We start from the raw sequence: 25271 nt of genomic DNA on the forward strand, positions 1-25271 counted from the left end.
AGTCTTTTCTGAAACTACATTTGTTAAAATGACATTGTGAAGCTGTCACAAAAAGTGCTTCCACTTCAGTTTACAATGACTGGCGTTATCCAGATGGAAAAAGAAAGCAACACACCATGACGTGTACTTGATGGTCCATTAAAGTGAAGGAGATTTTTTTAATCCTAAGAAGGAACTAGTACTGTAAATACATCTTTTTACTTAAATGATATCATTTTGAAAGTGAGTCTGCTTTTATCCTTAAGTCTGACACCAGCCTACAGTAGTAAAGGATTTTCTTTTCCAGACTTCTTCCTTTTTGAGGACATGGCTGTGGTGATAATCTGCTTTTCTCCCTTGTAGTTTCTTCCCTCCTTTGTTAGGAAACAAGCCATCCACTTTAATATGAAAAAAATGAGCTCAAAAAATGCTTTTCTTTCTCACCCGTAAGCCTCCAATAAAGCTTTTGAGTCAGCTCACGTTGATTTAAATATTCATGCTCAGGATATAGCAGGAGGCTCTTGGAATTGGATCCGAGACATTACTTGCCTGAACTTGCCCATTTGATCTCTTTTTAATTATTCCATACCTTCTTCTTCAGAATGCAAAACCTTGCATTTTGTTTGTATTTATTGTATTCTGGAGCCTTGATCTGAAACCTGAGCTGCTTTTTTTGATATCTGGTTATGTGAGTCACATATAGGTGCCTCCTGATGTCCTGTCTATATTTCCAGTAGAGATTCCACTGAAAAGCCCATTTGTCTGTGCTTTTAATTTGCTTACCCTCAGTATTAGGTTTGCATGAGCAAAAGCAGGCCATGAGAGCAGTTGCAGGCAGCCAATCAAGAAGAGCACAACTTTTCATGCAGCTCTTTTAAATAAAGAAGGTCAAGAAAGTGCTTTTCCAAGTTTTCCAGCATAGTTCCAGTAAAAATCTGGTGTGTGCTCTGAGACTCACTCAGTTATCCCAGAGCTACGCTGCTTCCCTCTCTGCCTCATTATAAGCATTTAAAATGCATGCTGTTGTGTATGAAAGCATGACAAAGAGTTAGAAATACACTGAATGCATTTAGTGAAAAGCAATAGAGATGATGGTCCTTATAGAGCTGCTCACTGCAGAACTGATTTTTATTTCCCAGTAGGTGCAGTTGTGACCACTTGGTGCAAAGACTAGAGAGATTTGAGGTCTGTATCCTGGCTGGGGAAAAGAAAGCGAGGTATAAGCTCATCCTGGTATTTGACAGTAGGGAATTCTGAGGAAAAGAGATTTGATTTGTAAGTTGTGTGTTGTAACCACTGGAGATGAGTTGCTCACTTGTCTTCATGAGGAGGAGAAGTTAACTTCCTTTCCAGGCACCATTATGGTTAATGGTGCAGAGGTTAATTTTTCAATGTTGGGCTCAGTGTGGTTTTGAAATATTTCTACAAACACTTTGACACTTCTGAGACAAACCTACAGTGGAAAGGATTTAGTGTTGACAAGTCCTCAATTATGAAACTATCTGGAATCGGATTCTTCCTTGGGGTGCTTAGCAGTAAGTGTAATAAAAAAAGATGCAGGGAAGTCTACCCTGTGCCCTTCTGAGCAGTAGGTGCCACCAGGATGGGAAAACATCCATAAGAGAGGAAAGGCTTCAGAGTTATTTTCTAATAATTTTTTTTCTCTTTTCTTCTTAGGTGAACGTTTGGCTAAGCCTGAAAGAGGCAAAATGCGAGTGCACAAAATATCCAACGTGAACAAGGCTTTGGATTTCATTGCCAGCAAAGGAGTCAAACTAGTATCAATTGGAGCAGAAGGTAAAGAAACCAGCTAGCTGATTTGTGTGGGTCCAAGCTGTGCCCAGACTGCTCTATGCTCTACCATGTTCTTGTAAAATAAACCATGGCAGTAGAAAAGGGACATGTTGGGTCTTTGGTAGATCGCAACAGGCTGCGAAGTTTAATTCCCTCCTGGCCTTTATTGGTCATTTTTCTCCTTCTTTTCTTCCATGAGTTCTCACGACTCATGGAAAACAGGATGATTTTTTTCTCAATTGAAATACAGCAGCTGCTCATACTTAGCTTGTTGCAGAGCTGCTGGGAAAGATCCCTTTTGCTGTAGGGCATCTCATAGGTCAAAGCTAAGGCCAACCACCAACACAGGTAAAGGATCCCAGAAACTTCAGCTGTTAGCACGTCCAGGCTTTTTCTTGTGCATTCTAGAACTGTGAGTGCTATGGCTAGAAGCCTGTTTACTATTGTGCAGAGGTCATTGTGGGCAGCACTGGGGATGCCTTCAGAATAAGCTTGCAGATTGATTGTGCAGCATGGAACTGTGCAAGATCTTTGTTTTTCTGGCAAAGATGACAGGTGTTTGTAGATATATTGCAAGACTCAGATAGGCTTGCAGGCTGGTAAGATAGTTTGCTCTGACTTCTATAAACCTTAGCAATTAGTAATCTTACCTGGACTGTGTTTTTATGACACTCATTTTCCTTTGCTCTAGACTTTTGTCTGCGTTCTGCCTTTGAACTCCTTTTGTCACTGTTGCTGTGGAGACGCTCTGCTTCTGTGGTATTTCTAGGTTTGCCTTCACAGTGACCATGGAAAATGAGGGGGTTTGTTATCTCCATCTTACAGATGGAAATACATGGTTTCTCCATGGAAACTCTTGACAGCCAGGAAATGAGCCCATAGTACAGTTCTGGAACGAGCACTCATCTTCTGTCAGAGTTGTAGGACTACAAGGTCGAGATCTGTCTGTTTATAGTCCAGGAGGTCAGCACAATGTTGGTGTGTTGTTCTGAGATCTGGCCTTGGGTACACTCTTGGGGTCCTCTGTGGTCCGCTAGTTCTGTATGAGATCAGGCAGAATACCTCAGCCCCTGGAGGTGTTTGTGTTTACCATACTCCATTTACCCTAGCTTAAAGTTGTAATATTATGAAGGCTTCAGAATAATTTGCAGAGATGCTCTTTTGCAGTGTCTGGCACTTAAGAGATGAATGTAAGAGAGAGAAATGATTTGGTATAACTTGCATGCAGAACTTCCCTTCAGTTTTCTCACCTTTTCCCACAACAGCAAGTTAGGGTGTTGCTTTCCCTGAGTACTGTTTATGTAGGCACAGAAGCACAAGTATGGTTATTCTGTGCCCTTTCAAGATGTGTCCATTGTCTTCATTCAGTATGACACCCCTTTTAACTAGAAGTTGGACATGAAGATGTAGGTCTCCCATCTTAAGACAACTGTCATCTGGATCTTGGACAGGCATTCATATCCTTGTGGGAGCCTAGAGCATGTGTAAAACCTGTCTGCATTGCTCTGATGCCTTTTTCTTTCTTTTTTGGTTCTGGTTTCCCTGGCACTAGTTGGCCTTTTTCCTCTGCTTCCCCTGGATTTTTCTTCTCCTGAATCAGCTATGACTACGCTTCCAGCACTTACAAATCACTTACAAGTAAAAGGCTCTGTGACCAATGATCTCCAGGGCCCCATTACTCAGTACTGACTCATAGCAGTTATCCTGTTCAGAAATAGGCTCTGAGGTGCAGTTCTGTGATAGCCACCATGATTTAGTTTAGTCTAAACTGTGATCTCATCTGCTCTGCCATACCTTCCTGCCTCTCTTTTGTTCTGGTGCCCATGCAACCATACAAATGTGAGGTGAACCAAATACGGGCTCCTTATACCCCCCAAAAGGTCTGGCTTTTAATAGATCACCTTGATGAATTGGCTTTTGACAACACTGAAATTTGGACTGATGTTAAGTTTTGGTGCTTATACAGAGCACTTTAATGCAAGCTCAAGCTGTGCAAGCATGATCCCAGAGAGGGGCCCAGCCCAGTACCTGCCTTTGCTCCTGAGCTAAGCCCACTCTGGCTGTCAGCAGGAGGCATAAGCCTGCAGCAGGGCTTCTGCTCACTCCATCCTAGTGCTGTGTACCTGGTAAATTACACATCAGCTGTGAAAATGGATTTTTGCTTTGAACAGAATGGCAGTAGCTCCATCCACAGAAGGAATTACAAGCCTTCCTTGAGCGTGAATGCTAAAGTATAATATTCAGGCCTTGAGAAGACATTGCACAGTAGCAAAGTAGAAAGTAAAAGTCAATGAGGTGGCCATAACATTGTGCCAAGAAAATGAGCTGTAAATGCCTCGGGCAGGCAGGACTGGTCTAGGAGGTTTTCTCCCCTAAGGGAAAACTAGCTGTCTTGTGGCAGCATGAGGGTTCTGGCTAGGCCAGCACACTTCTTCACCTTGAGGATGCTCCATTTCTGGGTGTCCATCTGTCAGATAGCAGTTTTGTGTGAAAGGTCTGCAGCCCAGCCAGACTTTTCTGTGTACACTAGATAAATGGCATTGGCCATGTATGTTCTGTTTTTTCTCTCTCCTTTTCTTTTTTCTCTTTTTCCTCTCTCCTTTTTTCTCTTTCTGTAGTTAAAACATAAGCTCTAGAAAGAAAGAATTCCATTGGGAGACTCTCTTGTCAACTTAAGCCTTGCAAAACCATGGTTAACCAGAGTTAAAGCCAGAGATAATGTTTCCATGGTATTTCTCTTGCATTTTGTTAAATGAAGATCCCTCTATGCTGCTTACAAGCCAAGCTTTGCAGCTTAGTCCTATTGAATGAGAACCAGAGTAGAAGAGGGTTTCTTACATGCAGCATGTGTGGAAAGTGAACTAAGCAAACAGAATAAGCGTTGAGGCTTAAGAGCTGCTTTTTACAGCAGTTGTGGTATACAACAGATCTGTGTAAACCAGGATCAGGGAATGGTCTAGCCTCAATGGTGCAGCTCTCAAATATTTCTTCATCTGCTTTTAGATCTCTTTTTCATCTGATATCTCAAGAGCTATCTTTCACTGTAATCAATTCCATACTGGGATCAAATGCTCCAAGGATTTACCAGATTGAATAGGTTAAGTATTTGACCTTGTGACTGTTTTATTTACACTTCTAATCTGCATATAAAGTTACTGATTTCTTATACAGACATAGCTCAGTTCAACATAGAGATAACTGCTGATCCCTCTTCTCACCTGCATATGAAAAGAGAAATAAAGCATAAAGAATTTAACAATTGCAGAAATCTCAGCTGAACAAAACACTTCCTGAACAACTGGGCAGTGGAAAGGAAGGAAAAATAAGGTCTCTCCATGTCAGTGAGTGAAACATAGCTTTGTATTTGCCCCCATCCTCTGCCCACTTGCAATTAGGGAGCTGAAAGGCACACTTCCATCATTAATGCCGGCAAGCTGTCAGGAATCTGGCTGGACCATCCCTAGCAACATATCTTTAATTCTGAAATCCTAACACTGTCCTGCCTGTAGTTGATCCTCTGCGACTCCTTTGTTCTATGGGGTAGCCAGGTGCTGTGCTCTTATGGACAATTCAGTTTTAGCTACAGTTGGGGTTATCAGTTTCTGTGGCATTGTTCCAACTGTTCAGGCCAGCCATGGAAAAGTAAGCCTGGTCCTTTTTGTATTTTTCATTTTCTTCATTTTGTATTTTCTTGGATTTGAAGTGGCATTTTGTAAATCACATCTATGTAGCAAGCCAGTCTTTTCCTAAGGAGTGAATATTTGTCAAGCCCCTAATTGGCTGTCAAACAAATGGATGAGAGTGCTATAATTTTTGCATATTTTGTTTGTGATCTCTGGAGCAATAGGAGGAGCTGGGTGGAAGCGTATTCACTGATGCAAGAAATTCCTTCTAGTGGATGCAGATGCCTTGTCAGCTTTAGCCAGCACCAATCCACCCCCAGGTTGAATGTAGATCACTTTAATAACGTGTATTTGCTGCTGCTTTTGGTGGAGGAAACTCAGAGAATGTTTGCAAAGGTCTTGCATAGGAAGAGTGCTTAGAAAGCAGTCAAGCAGAAGATTTTGTCTATTAGCTTTTTAATGGCATACTTGAACTATTCTCGTGTTAACTGAGTGTTGCTTACATCAGAGGGAACAAAGAGAATATCTTCAATTAAATAAGCATTAGACTGTTCCAACTTTGTAGTGTTAAGTTCAACATTTTAACAATTTCTGTGAAATTTTTTCATCATCACCAGGAAGCAGGTGGCTCCGTGCAAACCTGTTTTTCACTTTTGCTTCTTCTATTCATTGTATTAGAAAGAGACTGGCACCAGCCAAAGGGTACTGAATGAATCCTCAGGAAAAACAGGTTGTCAGCAAGGAATACAAGGATGGGAAACTGAGTGAGTCAGGGCCAAAGAGCACATGGCTCTTTCTGAACAAGCTGGTTGTTTTTTGTAACCAGGTTGCTGGGAGAAGTTTTCTAGCTCTGGAAATGAGAAATGCTTGCCTGCTTCTAACAAAGAATAACAATTATGTCAACTCTATTTAAAAGAAGAAAAAAAAAAAAGATAAAAGATAAAAAGGAAGACAAGGACTTAGGATAATGTGCAACCCAGGATGGATCTCTCACTAATCTTACTTATCTGTATGTACTTATCTGTGCATCAGTATCTGTTTGGTAGATGGTGAGTTTTCTATTTGTCAAGAAAAAAAAAGAAAGTGATCTGTAGAGATGAAATGGTGGAAATACTTCGGGCTTCTTCCAGAGCAGCTTTGATTTGGTACAGAAGGAAGGAACTGACATGGGAGCAGGAAGCAGACATCTTTCTTTCAACATGAATTTTGCAAAGAGGACTGAAGAGAAAGGGTACTTTCCACCTTAACTCCACCAACTAACTTCATAAAAATGGGAATTTGAGAACGTGACTAGAGCATAGCGCTGAGTTCTAATGCCACACTGGCAACTTAACACCATCTGGTTTTATGTAGTGTCTTGACCTTTATTTCCAATTAAAATACATGGAACAGTAATATCAATTACCTGTTCCAGCTCACTGATTGATGTATTAGTATTCATAAACCATTTTCAGCATTGAAGTGTTGCCATCAGATTTTAATCTAGTCCATTAAAAGAAAAAGATAAATTTATTTTCAGATCTCAGATAGACTCTAGGGTCCTCCTGCCAACGACTGTGGTTTTCACAAGTGTTATTTTTTATTTGTTTGTTTATTTGTTTTTACATCTCCACATTTGAACAAAACAAAGTGAAAACATGGATGCTTTCTTTTATATTTTAGCTGTGCTACCTCAGGTATTTTTAGCAATGGTAAGGATTTTTTGTAATGTTGATTGTGGTGCTTCATGGGAGGGATTGAGAATGCAAAAAAGTGCAGGACTGAATATACTCGCCATCGCTGATATGTTCTTACATCGGTCCTGAATACAACTCCGTGACCCCAAAATACCTGTAAAAAAGTCATTTTTTAGAAAATTTATCAACAAGTAAACATAATTTTTCATGCCAGAAATAACCGTGGTTCTTTCAGACTGCAGTGAAAAGTCTGTTGGCCAGTTCATACTGAGCAAACCGATGCCACACCAAGCTGTAAGTGCAAGAACAAATGGACACAGAGGTGTGCCAGAGTAATGCAAGCTAACATGTCTAGTTTTATATCTTTGAAACTTGTAAATCCCTAATGCAGATGTATATCAAAGCACAGCAGGAATTATCCTTCTAGTTTACACTGGAAATTGCACCACAGGCATCAGAAAATCACAAGGCAACTTAACTAGAAAATTTCAAGTATTGTTATTTTTATGACAGAATCCAGATGGGGGGCAGCCTATACCACACATTTCTGCTTGCCCTGGCACATGATGTGTTTCTGCTTAATGGAAGCAGTGCACAGAGGTGTGTACAGTACTACAAAAACAGTCTCTGGATATGTTGTTAGGACTTGCTTTATTCTAGCTCAAACAGTAGGTTACTTCTCACCCTTTTCTTACTGAATACACCTTTGTAACCAGCTAGTTGCTTCTGAAACATCACCTGCTGTTCAGGAAACTACCAGAGAATGGCTAGGAGAAGATAGATAAGTTATTTTCACCATTTGAAAAAGCCGGAAGACTGTAAATTTTATAACCTGAATAAATATCATATGCACAGATTTTTTTGAGGATCAAATCTTGAGACCCAGCTGCAGCTGCTTGCAGTTTGGGCTGTTTGGTGCTCATCTGCATGCAGCAGAAATCCCTTTCTGGCTCAGCATCCACCCAGCACCTTCTCTAGAACCTTTTTCCTTTATCCCTTTATACCTCACATGTGCAAGCAGTTGCTTTCTAAACCTTCCAAGCTTGTTGACCCTGAATGAGTTTTATTGCAGAGTCCAGTGAACAATAAAACACAATTTACTTGACATCTTATTTTATAATATGCTCTGATCAGCATAAGTCTTTGCTTCCTCTTCAAGCATGATGCATTTATTTTGAGAAATGCTCTTTTGTGTCTTTTGGCAATTACATGTCTGAAAGAGGTCCTACACAGGATGTGGACCATTTAGGTTTGTTTGAAATAAAAATTCTGTATTTCTTGGTTTTATTTTGTTCACACTACAAAACCAGCTCAAGGTGAAATATACTGCTATAGGCTGGTCCTTATTTCTGTGTCAGCGGCTGTTTTCAGTAGTAAATGCAGGTGAGCCAATGTAATTAGTGAGTACTACTGCACAAGACTGTGCTGCACCATTGGAATATCTGGGGAGGCAGAGAAGAATAAATTTAGCTGGAATACTAGTTTTCACTTCTGCAAAGGGGAAGGTTTCCCAGTGCTTCCATTTTACTGGGATTTGCATTTGCAACTTGATGCCTTCTATTTCTTAATTCTCTCCCTTTTTTTTTTTTTTTCTCCCCCCCTAGAAATTGTGGATGGCAATGTTAAAATGACTCTTGGAATGATCTGGACCATCATCCTTCGTTTTGCCATTCAGGATATCTCAGTTGAAGGTAAATCTCAATTCTTCCCAACGACAGTTAAGCAACAAAAACCTGGGATTGCCACGTGGTTTTGCCACTTAAAAGGCTCAGAATATGCTTGTACATATGTCACTGGGAGATCCCAGGGAGCTGCCATTGTGGTCTCATTGGCATTTCTGACCAGGCTCAGATATGCTGAGAAGAGTTTTTCAGCTTCTCTTCTTGAAAGATAATTTAGAGAAGCTCAAAAAGATGGCTAAGCAGGAATGTCAACTTTAATGATGGAATCTATTGTTTTTCTTGCAGGCTGATGCAAGGACTTGCACTGAAAATTGACCTTTCTTTTACAAGTTTTACAAATCTAATCTCAAAACACTGTTTCTTTATTACAGAACCTCATTAAGAAAATAACACTATAAATATAAATATATATAATATATTATATATATATTTTAAATTAATATTATATATAATATATATAATATATATAATATATATAATATAAAATATCAACACTATTCCAGTAGACTCTTCATCAAGGAATTTTCTGACAAATGAAGTTAAATAAAGTGTGATTCAGTGCTGTCTCTCCTAAAGAGAAGTTGGTTGTATCCAGCATATGCTTCTTCTCTCTCTGAGAAAATGGATTGATTGGTGTGCATTTTTTCTTTCTTTAGAGACATCTGCTAAAGAAGGACTTTTGTTATGGTGTCAGAGGAAGACAGCCCCCTACAAAAATGTAAACATCCAAAACTTCCATATCAGGTGAGAACAGGCAAGAACTCAGCTCTACCATCTGTGTTATTTTCAGATGTCTTTTTGCTACATTCAACAATGTTCCTGATGCAACTGCATTTCTTCGAGAGATCTAGTAACAAAGAAGTCCAGAGAGACATGTAGGAAATCAAAAGCAGAGGTTATAGGAGGATCCAAGTACCAACATCCCAATTCCTCATTCCAGTTACAAGTGCTGCTTTTGTAAACTCTAGAGCATGAAGTCCTCTGAAAGCATTTTATATGTAACAGGCTAAGCAAGACTGCTTATGCCTTAGAACCTTGAAGTATTGAAATGAGAAATTCTGATTCCAGTTCTTCTCAGAAGTCCAGACTAGGCTGGGAGGCAAAGCATTGGCTTGTGTAGTGCTGGTTATAGCCATCAGTAGTCATTCCCTTCCTCCTCAGTCTGCCTTTTCCTATGGCCTTTTTTCAAGCTCTGTGCCTGTTCTTGCATGCTCCCCAGTATAGTAGACATTCAGAGCAGAGAGCTGGCATAAAGGAGGTGACAATGCAAAGGGCAAGTCCTAATTGCAGCAGATTACTGTAGGTTTGAAAGAAATCCTTTCCAGCACTTAGAGAGACACTGCTAGCTAGAAACTAAGCCGTGATTAATCATCCTGGTGTCTTCCTTCATGCTCCTGCCCATCACCGTGTCTCTCCCTGGCTGAGCCTTCTCATTTTGCTCTCTTCTGTCCCTCTCACAGTTGGAAAGATGGCCTTGGTTTCTGCGCTTTAATTCATAGACATCGTCCGGAGCTCATTGATTACGGGAAGCTGCGAAAGGTACAGCTCAATTTGTTTGTCGTACCAAATGCTTGGCCTTTGAAAACGAAGAGGGAGAACAATTAGCTTGATAAGCAGATAATTGTAGAACTTCAGCATAAGCTGGCTGTTGCAGGACTAGGAGGGAGGAAGGAGGGATGAATCAGAACATTCAGACTTCTCAGCGAAGCGTGAACTTAATGAGCTGCCTGCTTGACTTTCCTTGCTTTCAGACTGCCTCAAATGAACTGCACGTGCTCCAGTCGCAGCTGATTAGCACAGCTGAATTCAGTCACTCAAATGGGAATCTAATTCTGCACTAATGTCACAGCCTTGCAAGTCAGATCAGACTTAATTTTTCTGAGAACTGCATTGAAACTGGTTATGTGGTGATCAAGTGCAAAAGTTCAGTGAGGTGTCCTCACTGGATGCTTGTCCCATGCTTCCAGCTTGGCACTGAGCCATCTGCAGTGCATTGGCATGCAGATGCCAAGCACCAGAAAAGTATTTGCCTTAACACTCAATTTTATTTTACAAATTGCCACTGGAAACACAGCATCTAATTGCTCCAGAGTTTGTCTCCTGTGTGTCTTGGAAACAAGACTGTTCAGTGAATGATGAGAATAAATGTTCAGTACTTTGTGTTGCCAGCAGTGTTCTGACCTAGTGAGAGCAGAGCAAACTGGATTCAAATCTTTCTTGCATTCCCACTGTTTGCTTAGGTCCTGTTTTTACTGTGTCTGTGCACACAAGTCTAGTGAAATCTCAGCAAGAGCATTACTGATGCTGATATGCATGGCCATCGGATCTCGTGGGCTGGCTGTTACAAAGTGCAGTCATGCTCAAAACTAGATAGGGAAATAAGCATAGAATCCCATCACTAATAGATCTGGGCTCTTGAATCACTGTGCAAATGGACAATATGTAAATGGTTTAATCAAATTTAGCTGCATCCTTGAGGCAATGAATTATACAATGCCTGATCTGCTTTTCAATAACCTTTTAGATCTTTACTATCTTGCAGAGCAGTCAATTATATTATCTGATTAATTTTAGTGTCTGGAGTCAGTATGTGATGAATAAATGGAGTGGAAAGGCTCTATGTGTTTACATAAACAACATCAATAAAAAAGAGAATTATTAGAACTAACTACATTTTCAGTGACTGACCTTTGGAAAATAAGAGCAGCTAAGCAACGTTTGACAAACCCAACTGGGTAAATGCCACCATTACCAACAAAGTTCTAAGCCAAGTCCGAGCAAAACTAGAATAGGGAAAGAAAATGAAAGGTTTTTTGTCGTTTTATCTGTGGGCCTTTTAAGGTGAAAGGCAATGTAACTGTTCTAATGAAAATCAATATTGATGGGAAGAGATTTGTCCTCCTTGGAGTCAGATAAAAGGAACTGGCACTGTTTGTGCTCCGCTTGCCTTTATCACATCCTTCTTCAAGCTCCTTCTGCCCTCCTATAGTCTTTTGATTTACTGTGTCATTTTTATTTTTGTTCTGCCTAGATTGCTTTAAAGGCATGAGATTAAACGCATGTTTGATAACTCTACAGAACTAAGGTCTTCTGCAAACAGCTGGGAAGAACTTCGCTCAGAGCCTAGCCTTTAGCTCTGATTGCAGTTGGCTGGTGGCTCAAACTTCCCCATGTACTGCAGTCCATCTAGAAATGTGGACTATGTATTGCTGCTGGATGAATTTCTTACAGGTGTTTCTGAAGACATGAATTATACTAGCAGGATTTTTTTCCCAATGTCTTCAGCTCTGGCAGATATAAGAAGTGCTGACACTCTCTTGATTTTCCTCCATCTCCTTTCCTGAATGCTATTTAATAGAAGACTTTTTTTTTTATCACACTGCAATAATTGCCATGGCAACCTTGTGTGCTGAGGGGACTTGGCACTAGCTGTAGGAGGAGAGATGACTCCTCGTACGAGTTAGGGTTGTGCTCAAAGAGGAGGAGCTGTGGTTGTCTTTAGTCAGCAAAAGCAGTGAACATGCCAGGTAGGCATTTTGTTCAGAGTAAGGTTGTAGTCTGCCACAGTTAAAACAACATAATTCTTATATGGAAAACTATATATTTCCTGGTTGTTGGTGGATCAAGCGACAGCCTCCAAGTTACTGCTCCTCTTCATGTCTCCTTGACTCTATTTCTGTGTTCATGTAGGCAGCCTGGGAACTGAGGCACCTCTGGAGAACCCCATCTTAGTCAGTGCTTGAGCTGTGAAAGGAATAGGGATGAGTGATTCTGTTTTGTTTTTATTTTTTTTTGTTCTGCTTCCTTTGGGTCACTAAATGGTGCCTGCAGCTCTAGTGCTGGAGTGCTGCTGTACAACGCCTAGACTGCTATAGTCTTCACTTATCTTTCCCTCTTTGCAGGGAGTTGACTGAAAGGTGGAATTTGAAATAATGAATAGCTGGTGTACAGTGGTGTGGAATTGAAAGTAGTGGTGTACAGAGGAATTCCCTGGGCTCAAGACCCTGTTTTAGGCTTGGGCAAGCCACAGGGAAACCTGTGTTTTGCAGCAAAGAACATCACTTCTGTGATGAGCAGCTCCACAGTCCATGCGGGGGAAGTTATTCCCAGAGGTAACAGGACTGTGCTCAGGCTTAGATCTCTGCTTATCTGTGAGCAAGTCTTGGCCTTAGGTAGCTTGCTTTCAGTAGTATTATCTTTAGCTTAATTTCTCAAGAGACTGTGTGATCACACATCTCTCTTACATATGAAATAGAAGTCAGCTGGCATCATCTTGGTGAGTCTTCAGTTTCCCACACATTAAGACTTCCAGCCCTTCCTCTAAGAATGCCCAAGACCAGTAAGTTTTCCCATCAGGAAACCTCTCCCAATTTTTAGCTTACAATTTCTTTTTAACCTTTGGCAACATTGCTTCTGATGTTGTTTCTTGCAGACTGATAGGAAAGCTATCTACAGTGAGCTTGCTCCTCCCTTTCCTCTAGGAGAGGCTGACGGCTTCTCAGGCAGCTTGCACAGATGGGGCTGTGCTAAGGAGTATGGGTTAGTAATACTAGGCACCCTCTCAGGGGGGTTAGTAATGTTGTGGACTCATGGTTGGCATGGGTTGAAATTAAACATGTGGTGATGACATTGCTACAGAAGCAGAAAATGGCACATGGACTGTGAGAACCTTTCACTCGAGTGAAAAAAAGGCAGTTATGTTTCCTTCCTCTAAGGCTAGATGGAGTTAAGGGCTTGTCTATATGTACTAAGCAAGGTATGTTATATTCCAGTTAGTCTCAACTCCTTAGGTAAGGGGTTTGGTTATTCTTTGGATTCTTAGTGGTTTCTCCACAGCATGTGCAGAAGACAAGTATGCTGGTGTTGAACTGGTGCCAATGTACGTAATTCCATTGCACGGAGTGGTTTCTTATGGCTGGAGGATATGTAAAATTTGCTACACCACTAAGGTTTGAAAAGGTGGATTTAGATATATCTGATGAAGTCACTACTGAAAGGATACTATGTAGAGATCAAGTTCTCTGTGGTGCTGAGAAATGATGGCTTTTACCATGTGTGACAGCTGCTGGTCTCATCACAGTGTGCAACATTTTCTCACTTAATATTGGCTTATCCCAGTGGACTAAGTGTGAATCAGTGGTTGTGTTTGTTTGGATGGCCTCTGCCTGTGGTTTCCTTTGGTAGGTGAAACATTGCTGTCTCCTAGAGACATTCATCCAAATGAACATGAATAGTTCTGGGATGCCAAGCTGAAGCATGCATTAATTCCTGGGGATCTGCTGCAACAAACTGCTTTTCAAAAGGGCTTGACTTCCTAGTTTCATGCAGCTGTAATCCAAGTGCTACCTAGTGACTAGCGCCTTAAAGAAATCTTCCTGCATGTCCGCACTCTGTCTGCCCAGGCCTGCCTAACTTCATGTTTCATGCTGCCTGGTTCAAATCGTTTCCTATTGACTGAAATTCAGGCACAGCTGAATTTTCCAAGTCAGTGCTAACTGAAGGCACATACTCTCAAATAGAAAAGAAACAGAACGCGTATGCTGGTTTAGAAAGAAGGTTCATATAAGATTATACTTTTTATTTTCTAATTTTTAAGGCAGGACTCATTTTGTGTGTCATAGTTGACAATATGGAGAGAGACATTCCACCCTTCCTCCCTCCTGAAATCCTCTTAGCGAACATGGTGACTAAATGCAAGCAGTTTGGGAACAGCTACTCTCCAGCAGGAGCCACTTCTCTCAACAGTAGAAATGAGAAATGGAATGTCCTTTGTCATCCGTGGAATTTCAGAAAGACTATAGGAGTCAGGCTTGTGCAAGGGTCTCATACTAGTTATTAAATGTCTTGTTGCTGATAGTTATGTTTGAATGCTGGGAGCAATTTGCAGAGGTCTTTCATTTCCAGTGACATCTGCATTTCACATTCTCTTGTTCAGCTCTCTAAAATCCACTTACCTTTGTCATATGACTCATGTCACACTCAACTTTGTTTAGAATTTGATTACTGTGTATTGATGTCTGTATCTGAAGTGCATTCTGCCACAGCAGAAAGTTTATATATAGAAAAATAGAAACACACAAGGGAAATGGCAAGTCCTGTGCAGTGCACAGGGAGAAGACTAATACGCAGACAAAATGGGTACTTTTGTATTTATTTTGTAGAGATCTGTTAAAACATTTTTCTTCCTCCCACTCAACTGGTGTTCAACAAACTGTGCACTAGCTAAGGACAGCACACATTGCAGATGTTGTTACTATTTTAGTATTGCTTAGATGTTCTAGCAGATACGCTGCTCTGCAGTTCTTTAAAATGGGAGATGAAAACCTAATCTAAGCATGATATCTAAATGTGTGATATGGCCATTTACTGTCTGTGTGATGTGAAGCTAATGTAACTTTAAACTAGGTTCAAGACGAAGTGTGTTATTCTTTCTCATTGCGAGTGCAAAGATTCTATGTTATTATCATATCATGAATCTCCAGGCTCTGCTTTCCAAATAAAGCTAATTATTTCATCCTGCTACATGAGGAGACGTAATTTTGTCTGGACAGCTGAGTTACCTGAACTAAATCAAGCACAATTGCTCTGTCTTGAGAGAAATGTTATGAGTTGAGAGAACCTTGTTATGAGTTGGTGCTGATTCTGTGGCTCTGTTTTTTTTCTCAGGATGATCCTCTCACTAATCTAAACACAGCCTTTGATGTAGCTGAAAAATATCTGGATATCCCCAAGATGCTGGATGCAGAAGGTAAAGTACATGCAGTGGGTGTTAACTTGCTTTTTCTCAGGGAATTTCCCATTTATTTTAGGTAGATTTGTATTGCACAAGAATTCCGTAGCCTGAGTGCTCCTTCCATCATTACTTACTAAATGTATGGGAAAAAAGTTACAATGGATTAATCATATGTTCTGCTTCCCTCTTCCTTCTATGCCCCTCAGTTGTCTCAGTTTGGTACCTTTGGAGATTTTAACCTGGGGATGATTCATTAGGAAGAGATGAGTAACAACTGGCTGTGTCCACAGCTGACTAAAGTGTTTCCTTTCAAGAATCAGAAATAATACAGAGATAATGTATGGTGTAGGACTGTGTTCCTTTTGCCTCCAGAATTTTTTCCTTTCTGAGCTATTTCTGACACTGCTGTTGACTTTTCTTTTGGGAATGTAATACAAGTTTTATAAACTATTTCTTGACTACTTGAACGTGTTGAGCCTGAAGATCCCTCACTAACTGGGACCATGGGAGAAATCCATGTTTTTCAGAGGTGCTTTTGCTACTGACTGTGACAGCTTCCCGGAGACCACTCGGGACAGCAAGTATTACTTCTCTGAGCCTTGTTAGGACTGACTTGGCAATAGACTGTAAAGACTGTAATTCTGAAGTGTAAACAACAGCCTAAAATAATTCACTGGTTTGGGGGCTGTTCACCTGAAGCCATCTAATTTCAATGGTAGAAGCTTTATTTCAGGCTTGATTTGGACAGGAGAAGCAATTAAAGGATTTTTTTTTTTTAAAGGAGAGAGAGGAACAAAAGAGAAAGATGGGATAAGGATGACTGAACCCAATCAACGTGTATTTCAGTAATCAGGATGTTCATATTCTTAGGCAGTGTTTTACATCCCCAAGAATGAATTGCTTTCCCTATTCTCATTATGTTGAGATCACAAAAGATCATGAGATTTCTGGAGTAGATTGGAGCATTTCCTGCTATTCTGTAGGATTAAAACCACCCTCAAAATAAGTGTATCTAGCTTCAGATCTCAGCAAGTCTAACAGTGATGATGAAGGTCACTTACAAGAGCTCCAATTGCTCTTTCTTGATCAGTCTCCTCACTCACAGACTGGGGCTAATACACATTCCTCTACACAATTAATTCTGATCTCTGGAGGTGTTGAGTTTCTCCTGGAACTAATGGAAGGGCATTTTGAAATTCAAATCATCATTGTGTTGAAATGCAGGATGAGGGCACTGAATGGAAGAGAGAAAGGATCTTTCCTGAAGAACTTCATGAAGGAATTGCAGTATGATACATCTATAAAAACCCATGCCAACTCGTTGCTAGTTTGGATTGATTCAACCAAACATTTGCAGTAATATTCTCAGGACAGGGATTTGCTCTGATTTGAGACATGCTGACATATGACTGCATTAGCTTGGCCAGACACCAGAAGCAATTACTTCTTGAGGGTGGGGTGATCCTGACTTCTGAGAGAGACATATCTTCTGGGGAAGGCTGGGAATCTCTCAAGAGTTGCTATGACAAGCATATACTCCACCAGGCCTCCTGGACAGTTGTGGTTCTCCCCTTCCTTTACATTCCTCCCATCAGTTGATTATGCTCTTAACGTGAGGTTTTTTTTGACAGACATTGTTGGAACTGCCCGTCCTGACGAGAAAGCCATCATGACCTATGTTTCTAGCTTCTACCACGCCTTCTCAGGAGCCCAGAAGGTATCGCAGGATCCCAAGCTCCCTCCACAGAGCACACCTGGTGCCGTTGCTAATGTCCAAACCTTTTTTTCTTTCTCTCTTTCCTCTCTAGCTACGGGCATCTTTATTATGTTTTTGGTAGAGTTGGCTATTGGTTCAAAGTGGTGCCCCAGACACAATACATGGAGCAACCAGGCAGTCCCACTTTCCTATAGTCAGTGTTCCTGTTCCAGTGGCACTTACATATGCCAGTGCCTTGGCATGCACAGAGAGCCCAATAAAGCAGGGAGCTCTACCTTCTCCATTTGCCTTCCAAACTACTGCCCTGATGACTAAGGAGCTGCAGCCCCTGTTCCTGGGAAATCTGAGCTAGGATGTTTGATTTCATAAATGGGGACTGTAGATTGCTCTGCTGAGCAGGACGCTGCAAGCTGACCCCACTGGCAATAAATGCTAATATCTATTCACTTTTTTTTGTTTTATTTTAAAATATGGGGACACAAAACTTAGTGTTTTTAGGTAGGGTTCAGTGAATATCCAAAACTGTCTTTTACATTATATGCACTGCAGGTTCCCACACCCTAGCTTCAAGGTCTGAACCTGCTGCTATCTCGAGTTGTACCACAAATTGAGTCCCAGTTCACTGGGTCTCACAGAATATGTCTAATGAGTACTTCTGTGGTGATTGGCGAAGAGAGCACTGTTTATCATGACTGAGATGCCTGGTTTTGTTCATTTAATTCCTTTTAATCTTTCCTCACCCACCATGCTGGAAATGGGGCAGTTGAGTCTTTCCTGGTTTTGGCTTAGCCATTTTCCTGTTGGTAACTAGTCACTTAAGGAACAAATTTTGCAGGTGAGACCTTGTAAACATCTCTCACCAAAACCAAGCAGCTGTCCTTACTTCAGTGTTGTAGGTGCACGTGGAAGCAGAGCAGACATTGTGTAGGAATTGCACTGCGTAGGAAGGCTCTGATCTCTACAGCTCCCTGCTGTGCAGAAAGGCCTTGGGCATGGATGCTGAAACCTTCCAGCAGCCTTTTTATATCCTCGGACCACAGCTGTGAATGTGCAGAGCGTGGATCCTCACTCAGGACTCTCCTGGACTCAGGGGAAGGGAGCAGGGGTGCCGCTTCGAGCCACAAGCCAACGCTGCTAGCCACCTTCTGATCCGAACTCCCAGCTCTCCGCATGGAAATCTGTTTGGCCTGTCCTGCAATGCATGATGGGAAGTTTTCTCCCCCTCTCTCACGCCACCCATGACTATTTTGTTTTATTCTATGTGCTGCTTCTTACTTTATCCTTTCAACCTCTTTTCCTTCTCTGCACAGATATTATAGGCACGCTAAGGCCGGATGAGAAGGCCATAATGACCTATGTTTCATGTTACTACCACGCCTTCTCAGGGGCACAGAAGGTGAGACTTTACTGCTAACAACCCCTCCCCATCCCTGCCATGCCCACTGATTCTCTCCACCAAAGATAGCTCCAGCCCCTCTGCCTGGCACAGCTCAGCAGTCTCAGCTGTGCCCCATCCAGCCTTGCATTTGGATGCGTGAGCTCCAGCCTTTCTGGAGAAGTGGGTTAGATATCCTTTCAAACACATTTGAGCAGCTCCTTCTCTTCAGTTGTCATACTCAGTGGTGGAGAAAGCATTTTGATGAAGTTGGCATAGAAAGAAGAATGTCTGCCCTGACAGTCAATATATCACGTTAGTGACTATTGGGCCTCACCCTGGCCAGGCGATTCATCTCCATAAGAAGTACCATAAGCAGATCAGCCTGGCCCGGCACATTGCAGCCTGGTCCCTTTGCGCTGCCAGCCTTCTGTTCATACTCAGCCCCCAATAGCTCAGGTCTCTTTTCCTAGATTGTATCATATCAACTGATCACTTAGCAGTAGCATCTTTTGTAGCACTTTTGTGCTCCAGCCATGAAGTCCATTCCTACCGGGCCTTGAGCTAAGGTACCTAAGTACCTTCACTTCTCAATTTCTTTTTAATTTGTGGTCATTTTTTTCCCAAACTGCCTGTATGTTTTCTTTCTTTCCCCCGCTTTTCCCATTTCCATTGCTTCAGTCATGCTTCCTCTGCTTCTTTGTTACTCCAGTCTCTTTGCTTGGCACTGGGACATTTGTCCTCAGAGGAACCAATCAGTCACTCACAGTCACATTCTTTGGATGAACTTCCTTCAAAACATCTATTTCCCTGAAGTCCTTCAAATGGAAGAAAAATTTCCCGCCTTTCTTCCCAAGCCACAGCCTGACGGGGCTGCAGCCTTTCTGCAAGATCACCAACTTCAGACTGTGAGCTCTGAAACAATAAAATCCAAAGTTCAAGACCAGATCCTTCTCATTTTAAAAAGGATGTAAAATCTCCTTATTTCCATAACTTCTTTCTCTCACCGGGTCTTTCCTACCTGAGGCACAGTCTATGTGCTGCCCAGCTTGAGGGCAGAAAGCTTGACTCCAGAAAGACTCTGTCTCTTTTGTACAACATGATGCTAATGGTTCACTGTTGATGTAGATACCATGTTCATGTTTGCTTTCAGAGGGCAAACAGGCAGTAGATTACAGGGAGCAGCTCTTCAGGTCAAGCTTTTTGTTCCCTGCCTTGTTTTGTCTATATTAATGATGCTGTCTGCTTTCCAATGAATTGGAAGTAGATCCCAAAGCAGTGCAGTACGTTTGCCCACTTGGCATGATTTATATAGACATGAATTTTCCACTGGGATACTGCTTTGTAAATAGTTCAAAACCTTTAACACCAGGCTTCAAGCTCCATCCATCTGATACTTGCCTCTGAAAATTGTATCCTCAGAACTCATGCTGCGGTGGTGAGGCCTGCTGTTTGCCAGGTGTCCCTTAGGGACTCCTCCATGCTTAACCCAAAGAACTCCTGATTAAAGAAAGAGCAAATCACAAATGCGAGGGGGGTAGTGGCCTCCTGCAGAAGTGGCCACGTCCCTCTTCAATCCACTTCTCTTCTATCTGTGCCCATTCTGCCCTTTAGAAACCTGCTTAGCAGGTCCCATGTTCTCTTCAGCAGTTCAGATGGACGCCAGGTCTGCTGGGATAACTGAAAGCAATCTTCTGCTGCTTCAGGACCTGAACCAAGTAGACAGGGCAAAAACTAGTGGTGGAATTTCTTAAAACCCAAGTGGTGTAACTTGTTTATATGGAAAATTATAGATCTGATCATTAATTAAACTTTTAGTAAGCCTGATGGTCCAGCACCTCAGCAGTGACCTGGCAGGAGGAGCACATCTCCTTTTTGAAGCTCTCCAGCCATACATTAGCCAGCTGCCAAGTGATAGATTCAAATCCCAGGGCAAATGCAGAGTGATGACTGAGTGCAAGCCCCAGCCCAAAGTGTCTTGTAACATGTTGCTGCCTCGTGCACGGTTAGGTGACTGACTGTGATATCACTCCATTTTTCATTCAGATTTTTCATTACTGCCACCAGTCCTGAAGGGGAAGTCCCATGAGCCGCTTTCTGCTTCTTTCACTCTCTTGTACCGAGCCTTTGAAGGTACAGGGTCCCCAGCCTGATGTGTGTGTAGATGGCTGCTTTTTCTTTATGCCATTTTGTTATATATATATATATATTTGTAGGTATACTTGCTTTGGTTGGTTTGCTTGTTTTCTAACTGCTTCTGACTTTCACACTAAATGCATGATTGTTTCCTATTGGTCAGCTTAATATTTTGTAAACCTGATTTCTGGGGGTGAAAATTTCTAACTAATGTTTTACCATTTTGTGAAAAGATTGTGTTTGACATACAGTATTCTGGGATGATTCTCCGAGGCCAGAGGGCCGCAGACAGGCATTCTCCCTAGGTAGTTTTCTGTGGGAATGCCTTCCTTTATCATCCTTCTGTAAGAGGAGACCTGGAACCAAGAGCTAGAGACACAATTCCACATCCAACCTAAGCAGTCCAGGTCAGGGTTACAGTAAAGACAAAAAACAGAGAAGTTACTGCTCCTTCTGCTATTCTTTGGCTATTCATATTTCTGTTTGAGCCTACCCAACAGGACATGCATATCTCACAGCAGTGCAGTATCAAGCAGAACGCCATAGGATTGCCCTCCAAATGTTTGACAGAAAGTAGTATAATGTGTCAGTGCCATGCTGTACCAAAGCTAATCAGATTGCACAAGTCCTTGGTGAATACAGTTATGCAAACTTCAAACCCCAGGGTGGTGCATCTTGACAGTCCTGCCCCATGCCTCCAGAATGTCTGGAGTAGGCAAGAACCACAGAGGAGCTAGTGCTGGTGCAGGAAAGGAAGAAGATTGGCCTCTGTGTGTCAACCATTAGGGTAACACAAATAATGTCGTAATTGCTGACATTCAGAGGGCTTTTGTGTTTGGACAGATGTTCAACACATATATACACACACAGTCCCAGGCAGCTGGAAGAAATCTATTGTCAGATAGATGTAAATGTGCCTATGCCAAATGGGGTCCCTCCTGCACAGCTGGCTGCTGTTCCAGTGAGCTCCAAGGGTATAAAAAAGAAATGGAGAGTTAAGAGCATACAGAGAGCTCCTCTCCTGGGAAGACTGAGATGAACGTTTGTGATTGCGGTCCCCTGCAGCCAGTAGGTGCATCATGGTAGGACTCTAGCCTGGTTTTTTTTTGTCAGATCCCATGCCTGTAAGGTTTTCTCTGACTAACAGAAAGTTACCTATTAAAGTACAAACTTTTGGTAAAAACAGATCAAAGTACAAGCTTTCAGAAATACAACCATCATTTACATGTTTTACAGCATTTTTTTGGAATGAAATGGCTTTCTCTTGTACAGTTTGCTCTGATATGTTTCTAGTTAGTTAATATCTGTGTATCTGCTAACTGACTGACTTTAATGAACGGGCAGATCACTGAATATACATTTTTAGAACTTCTTAAGAATGGCTTAGATCATCATATCCCCTGAGATTTCAGCAATCTGTTTGTCACTATATAGCCTGTGACTTTATTGCTGTTGTTGCTGCCTCACATCAGCTGCAAAAATTAGAGCTTTATTTTTTTCAAACAGCCTTGAAGATTGAGTAAACAGATAATAAAAGGCCTTTTACAAATAAAAAGAGGTTGAAACTTGCCAGCTATAAGCTCAGCAAAGCTTCTTTTGGCATCACTCCTGCACAGAGTTTTAAGACAGGGCACAATTGACAATTGGCCTGTTGTAGTGCTGGCATGTGCTCTCCTCTTCATCTCCATGTGATCTCTGTGGCTCAGTGAGAACTCCTCTGTAGGGGTCCTATAGGTAGCTCTAGCACCTACACAGGCACCAGGGCAATAGCTGTGCTGCAGTAAGAGGGTGCTGAACACTCTCCTGACATCCATCACAGGGCCACATTCTCCGAGGCTTTACAGCATTACATCTGCCAAAATATTGATAAGGGGAGCTGCACAGATCCACAGACAAACACTGTACAAGAATCAGCTTGCTGCATATTGCCCTTGCCAAACACTTGTGGCACTCTGGGGCAGGCTGTTAACCCCTGAGCTCATAGCTGGGATTTTTTCTGAGCATTGCTGTATTCGAAATTCATGTTCTAACATGTCCAGCTCTCTGCAGAGAGACAGGCTTTGATCCCATAATGTGAAAAAAAACAAAACAAAAAAAAAAACAAAAAACCCAACAGCTATGTAGTAACAACAGGCTCTTTTTTTTTTTCTTGAGATTTACTTTGAGATAGTCAGCAGAAAGACTACCAAGAAAGGGGAAAAAACAATCCTCTTTTCAGCTGAATCATAAGAACTTGAATGGGAGGTGTCATGCAGCAAGATGCTGGAGGACATCGTCCTGTTACGGGTGCCAGAAATACAAGAAATGCTGGAAGACATCTTTGCTGAGTTGAATTGAAATTCAAGGATATCTACTACTTTATCTTCAAAGCAAATCTAGAACATTTCCAAAGTCTGATATATGTATTCACCTGATCTAGTGAAAGATGTTCCTGCCGATGGTAGTGGAGTTGGACTAGGTGATTTTTAAAGGTTATTTCCAACCCAAGTCATTTTATGATTCTATGCAGATAAGTATTATGTTCCGTAGGTAAAAGTAAGTCGAGAGACCCATCACGTTGACACCATGCGGTTCCTGGTGTTGCAGCTCTGCGTGTTGGTGAGAGGAGTGGAAATGATGACAGAAACTGTTGTTGTAAAGAGGTAGCTGGGGTCCCTTTGGCAGGAAACAGCAGGGCAGTCTTGCAAGAGCAGCTTCTGAAAAAGCGTAGAAATGTGGCTGTGTCACAACACACAGGGCTGGGATCACATAAGCTCAGAATCTCTGAAGGAATGTACTCTCCTTAGAAGGGGGAAAAAAAGCGTTACAGAAGTTCTGATAACATGCAGAGAGATCAGGACAGATGTGTTGAAGTACAGACAGGCTGCAAGAGCCAAGATCAGGAGACTTTACCCGCAGGTACGTAGCAGGAAGCTAAGCAGCAAGCTTTGGTTTATAACTTTTTCACATTTTTCCCCTTCTCCTGTTTTTCTTCTCTTTGGCAGGCGGAGACAGCAGCAAATCGTATTTGCAAGGTGCTGGCAGTCAACCAAGAGAATGAACAGCTCATGGAAGACTATGAAAAACTGGCCAGTGATGTAGGTGTCTGTGGTGCTGTTGGTTTCTGGGTGGTGTTATATAGAAAGGAATTGCATTTAATGCTTACAGCTAATCCTGGGCAGTGTTTTCCTAGAATCTTTTTTTTCTTTCCCTTCTAGCTTGAGAAAAATGAAAGAAAAATTGGCTTTTAATTGAAAAATTCCCATGTAGCAGTTTTAAGTTTCTCATCTGTTAGCCACAACAATAATAAACTTTAAGGAAAAATCAAGCTGTTTTGACTTGTCTTGCTCAGGACTGCATATATGTCTAATGATATCTTTCATACAAATTGTTTGCCAGCATAGTACAGAAGTCAGGAATTGGATCTAAGGAAGTCAAGAGGTAGATAATTGAGGAAAGAAATATGTGTTTGCTGATAATTGGAAAGAATCTGTGTACAATACAGTCTTAGGCTGCTTTGGTTAATGGAGAAGGCTGACAGACTGACATCAGTGAAACTCCAGAAGTGACCAAATGTGGTCTGGAATATGTTTGTGGAAGATAAGTGTGGAGGGAAAGATGGAAAACATAGGTCAAACATAGCCCACAAACCTGTTTTCAGCCTGGTTTAAAAGTGTAGGACACTACTTCACTCACGCTATGGACTGCTTGTCGCCACCTTGCCAGCTCCACAACTCAAAGGGCAGTGCTGACTTCTAAGCAGCTAGAGTGAGAAAAGCATAACTAGAGGGAGCAACTTGCTTTCTCCTTTCAGATACCTCTGGAGCTAGTATGTCTTCCAGCATCCTCTAGTTGTGCAACAGCCCAGCAAAATTCTCAGGCTTTAGTGCAGTCTAAGGACATTGTTTGGTCCTGATTGTGTGAAAGCTATGACTGAAGCATGTTGTACTGGCAGTGCTGTACAAGCAGTACTACTCATTGTGGTAAGGAATGGGCTGCTTAAAAAGGAAAAAATATGTAATCCCTAAAAGGCTGGCAAGGTTTTCTTTACTGTCTCTGCTGTAGGTAGAATCTTTATGATAGCAAACAAAAGTAAATGGTCCCTAGTAAGATCAGACCAACACCTGTAGTTTTAACACAGTTTCAATTCAAGGCTTCTTGTCATTGCTTTTTTCAGCTGCTGGAGTGGATCCGTCGCACCATCCCCTGGCTGGAGAACCGGGCACCAGAGAACACCATGCAAGCCATGCAGCAGAAACTGGAGGACTTCCGGGACTACCGCCGCCTGCACAAGCCCCCCAAAGTCCAAGAGAAGTGCCAACTTGAGATCAATTTCAACACCTTGCAGACCAAGCTACGGCTCAGCAACAGGCCAGCCTTCATGCCTTCAGAAGGGAAAATGGTTTCTGTGAGTGGGTGTAATTGAGTGTATATACCCAAGCTGTTTCTAAAAAATGAGACTTGTTTATGTCTATTGGTGGGCAGAGCAACGCCCACCTTCAGAGTGAACTATTCTGTAGTAGGAACCCCACAGAATACAGTTCAGTAAGTCCACGATAAGAGAGGTGCAAGAAATC

General features: G+C 41.8%; 1 protein-coding gene across 5 annotated transcripts in view; it reads left to right on the top strand.

Annotated features, from left to right (window-relative positions):
• The window catches only part of ACTN1 (actinin alpha 1), an 80294-nt gene that overhangs the window by 38222 nt on the left and 16801 nt on the right, over window positions 1-25271 (top strand). For 3 of the 5 annotated variants that reach the window (XM_048948178.1, XM_048948180.1, XM_048948182.1), the window contains exons 3-10: window positions 1657-1776; window positions 8677-8763; window positions 9411-9498; window positions 10215-10293; window positions 15421-15502; window positions 17119-17204; window positions 23700-23792; window positions 24872-25102. In XM_048948178.1, the coding sequence (XP_048804135.1) occupies window positions 1657-1776; window positions 8677-8763; window positions 9411-9498; window positions 10215-10293; window positions 15421-15502; window positions 17119-17204; window positions 23700-23792; window positions 24872-25102 (866 nt within the window). Of the gene's footprint in view, window positions 1-1656; window positions 1777-8676; window positions 8764-9410; window positions 9499-10214; window positions 10294-15420; window positions 15503-17118; window positions 17205-18514; window positions 18601-23699; window positions 23793-24871; window positions 25103-25271 lie in introns of all 5 variants that reach the window. The other 2 variants (XM_048948179.1, XM_048948181.1) reach the window with 1 other exon arrangement.

This window comes from Lagopus muta, chromosome 6, assembly GCF_023343835.1.
Source record: "Lagopus muta isolate bLagMut1 chromosome 6, bLagMut1 primary, whole genome shotgun sequence".
Taxonomy (NCBI): Eukaryota; Metazoa; Chordata; class Aves; order Galliformes; family Phasianidae; genus Lagopus; species Lagopus muta.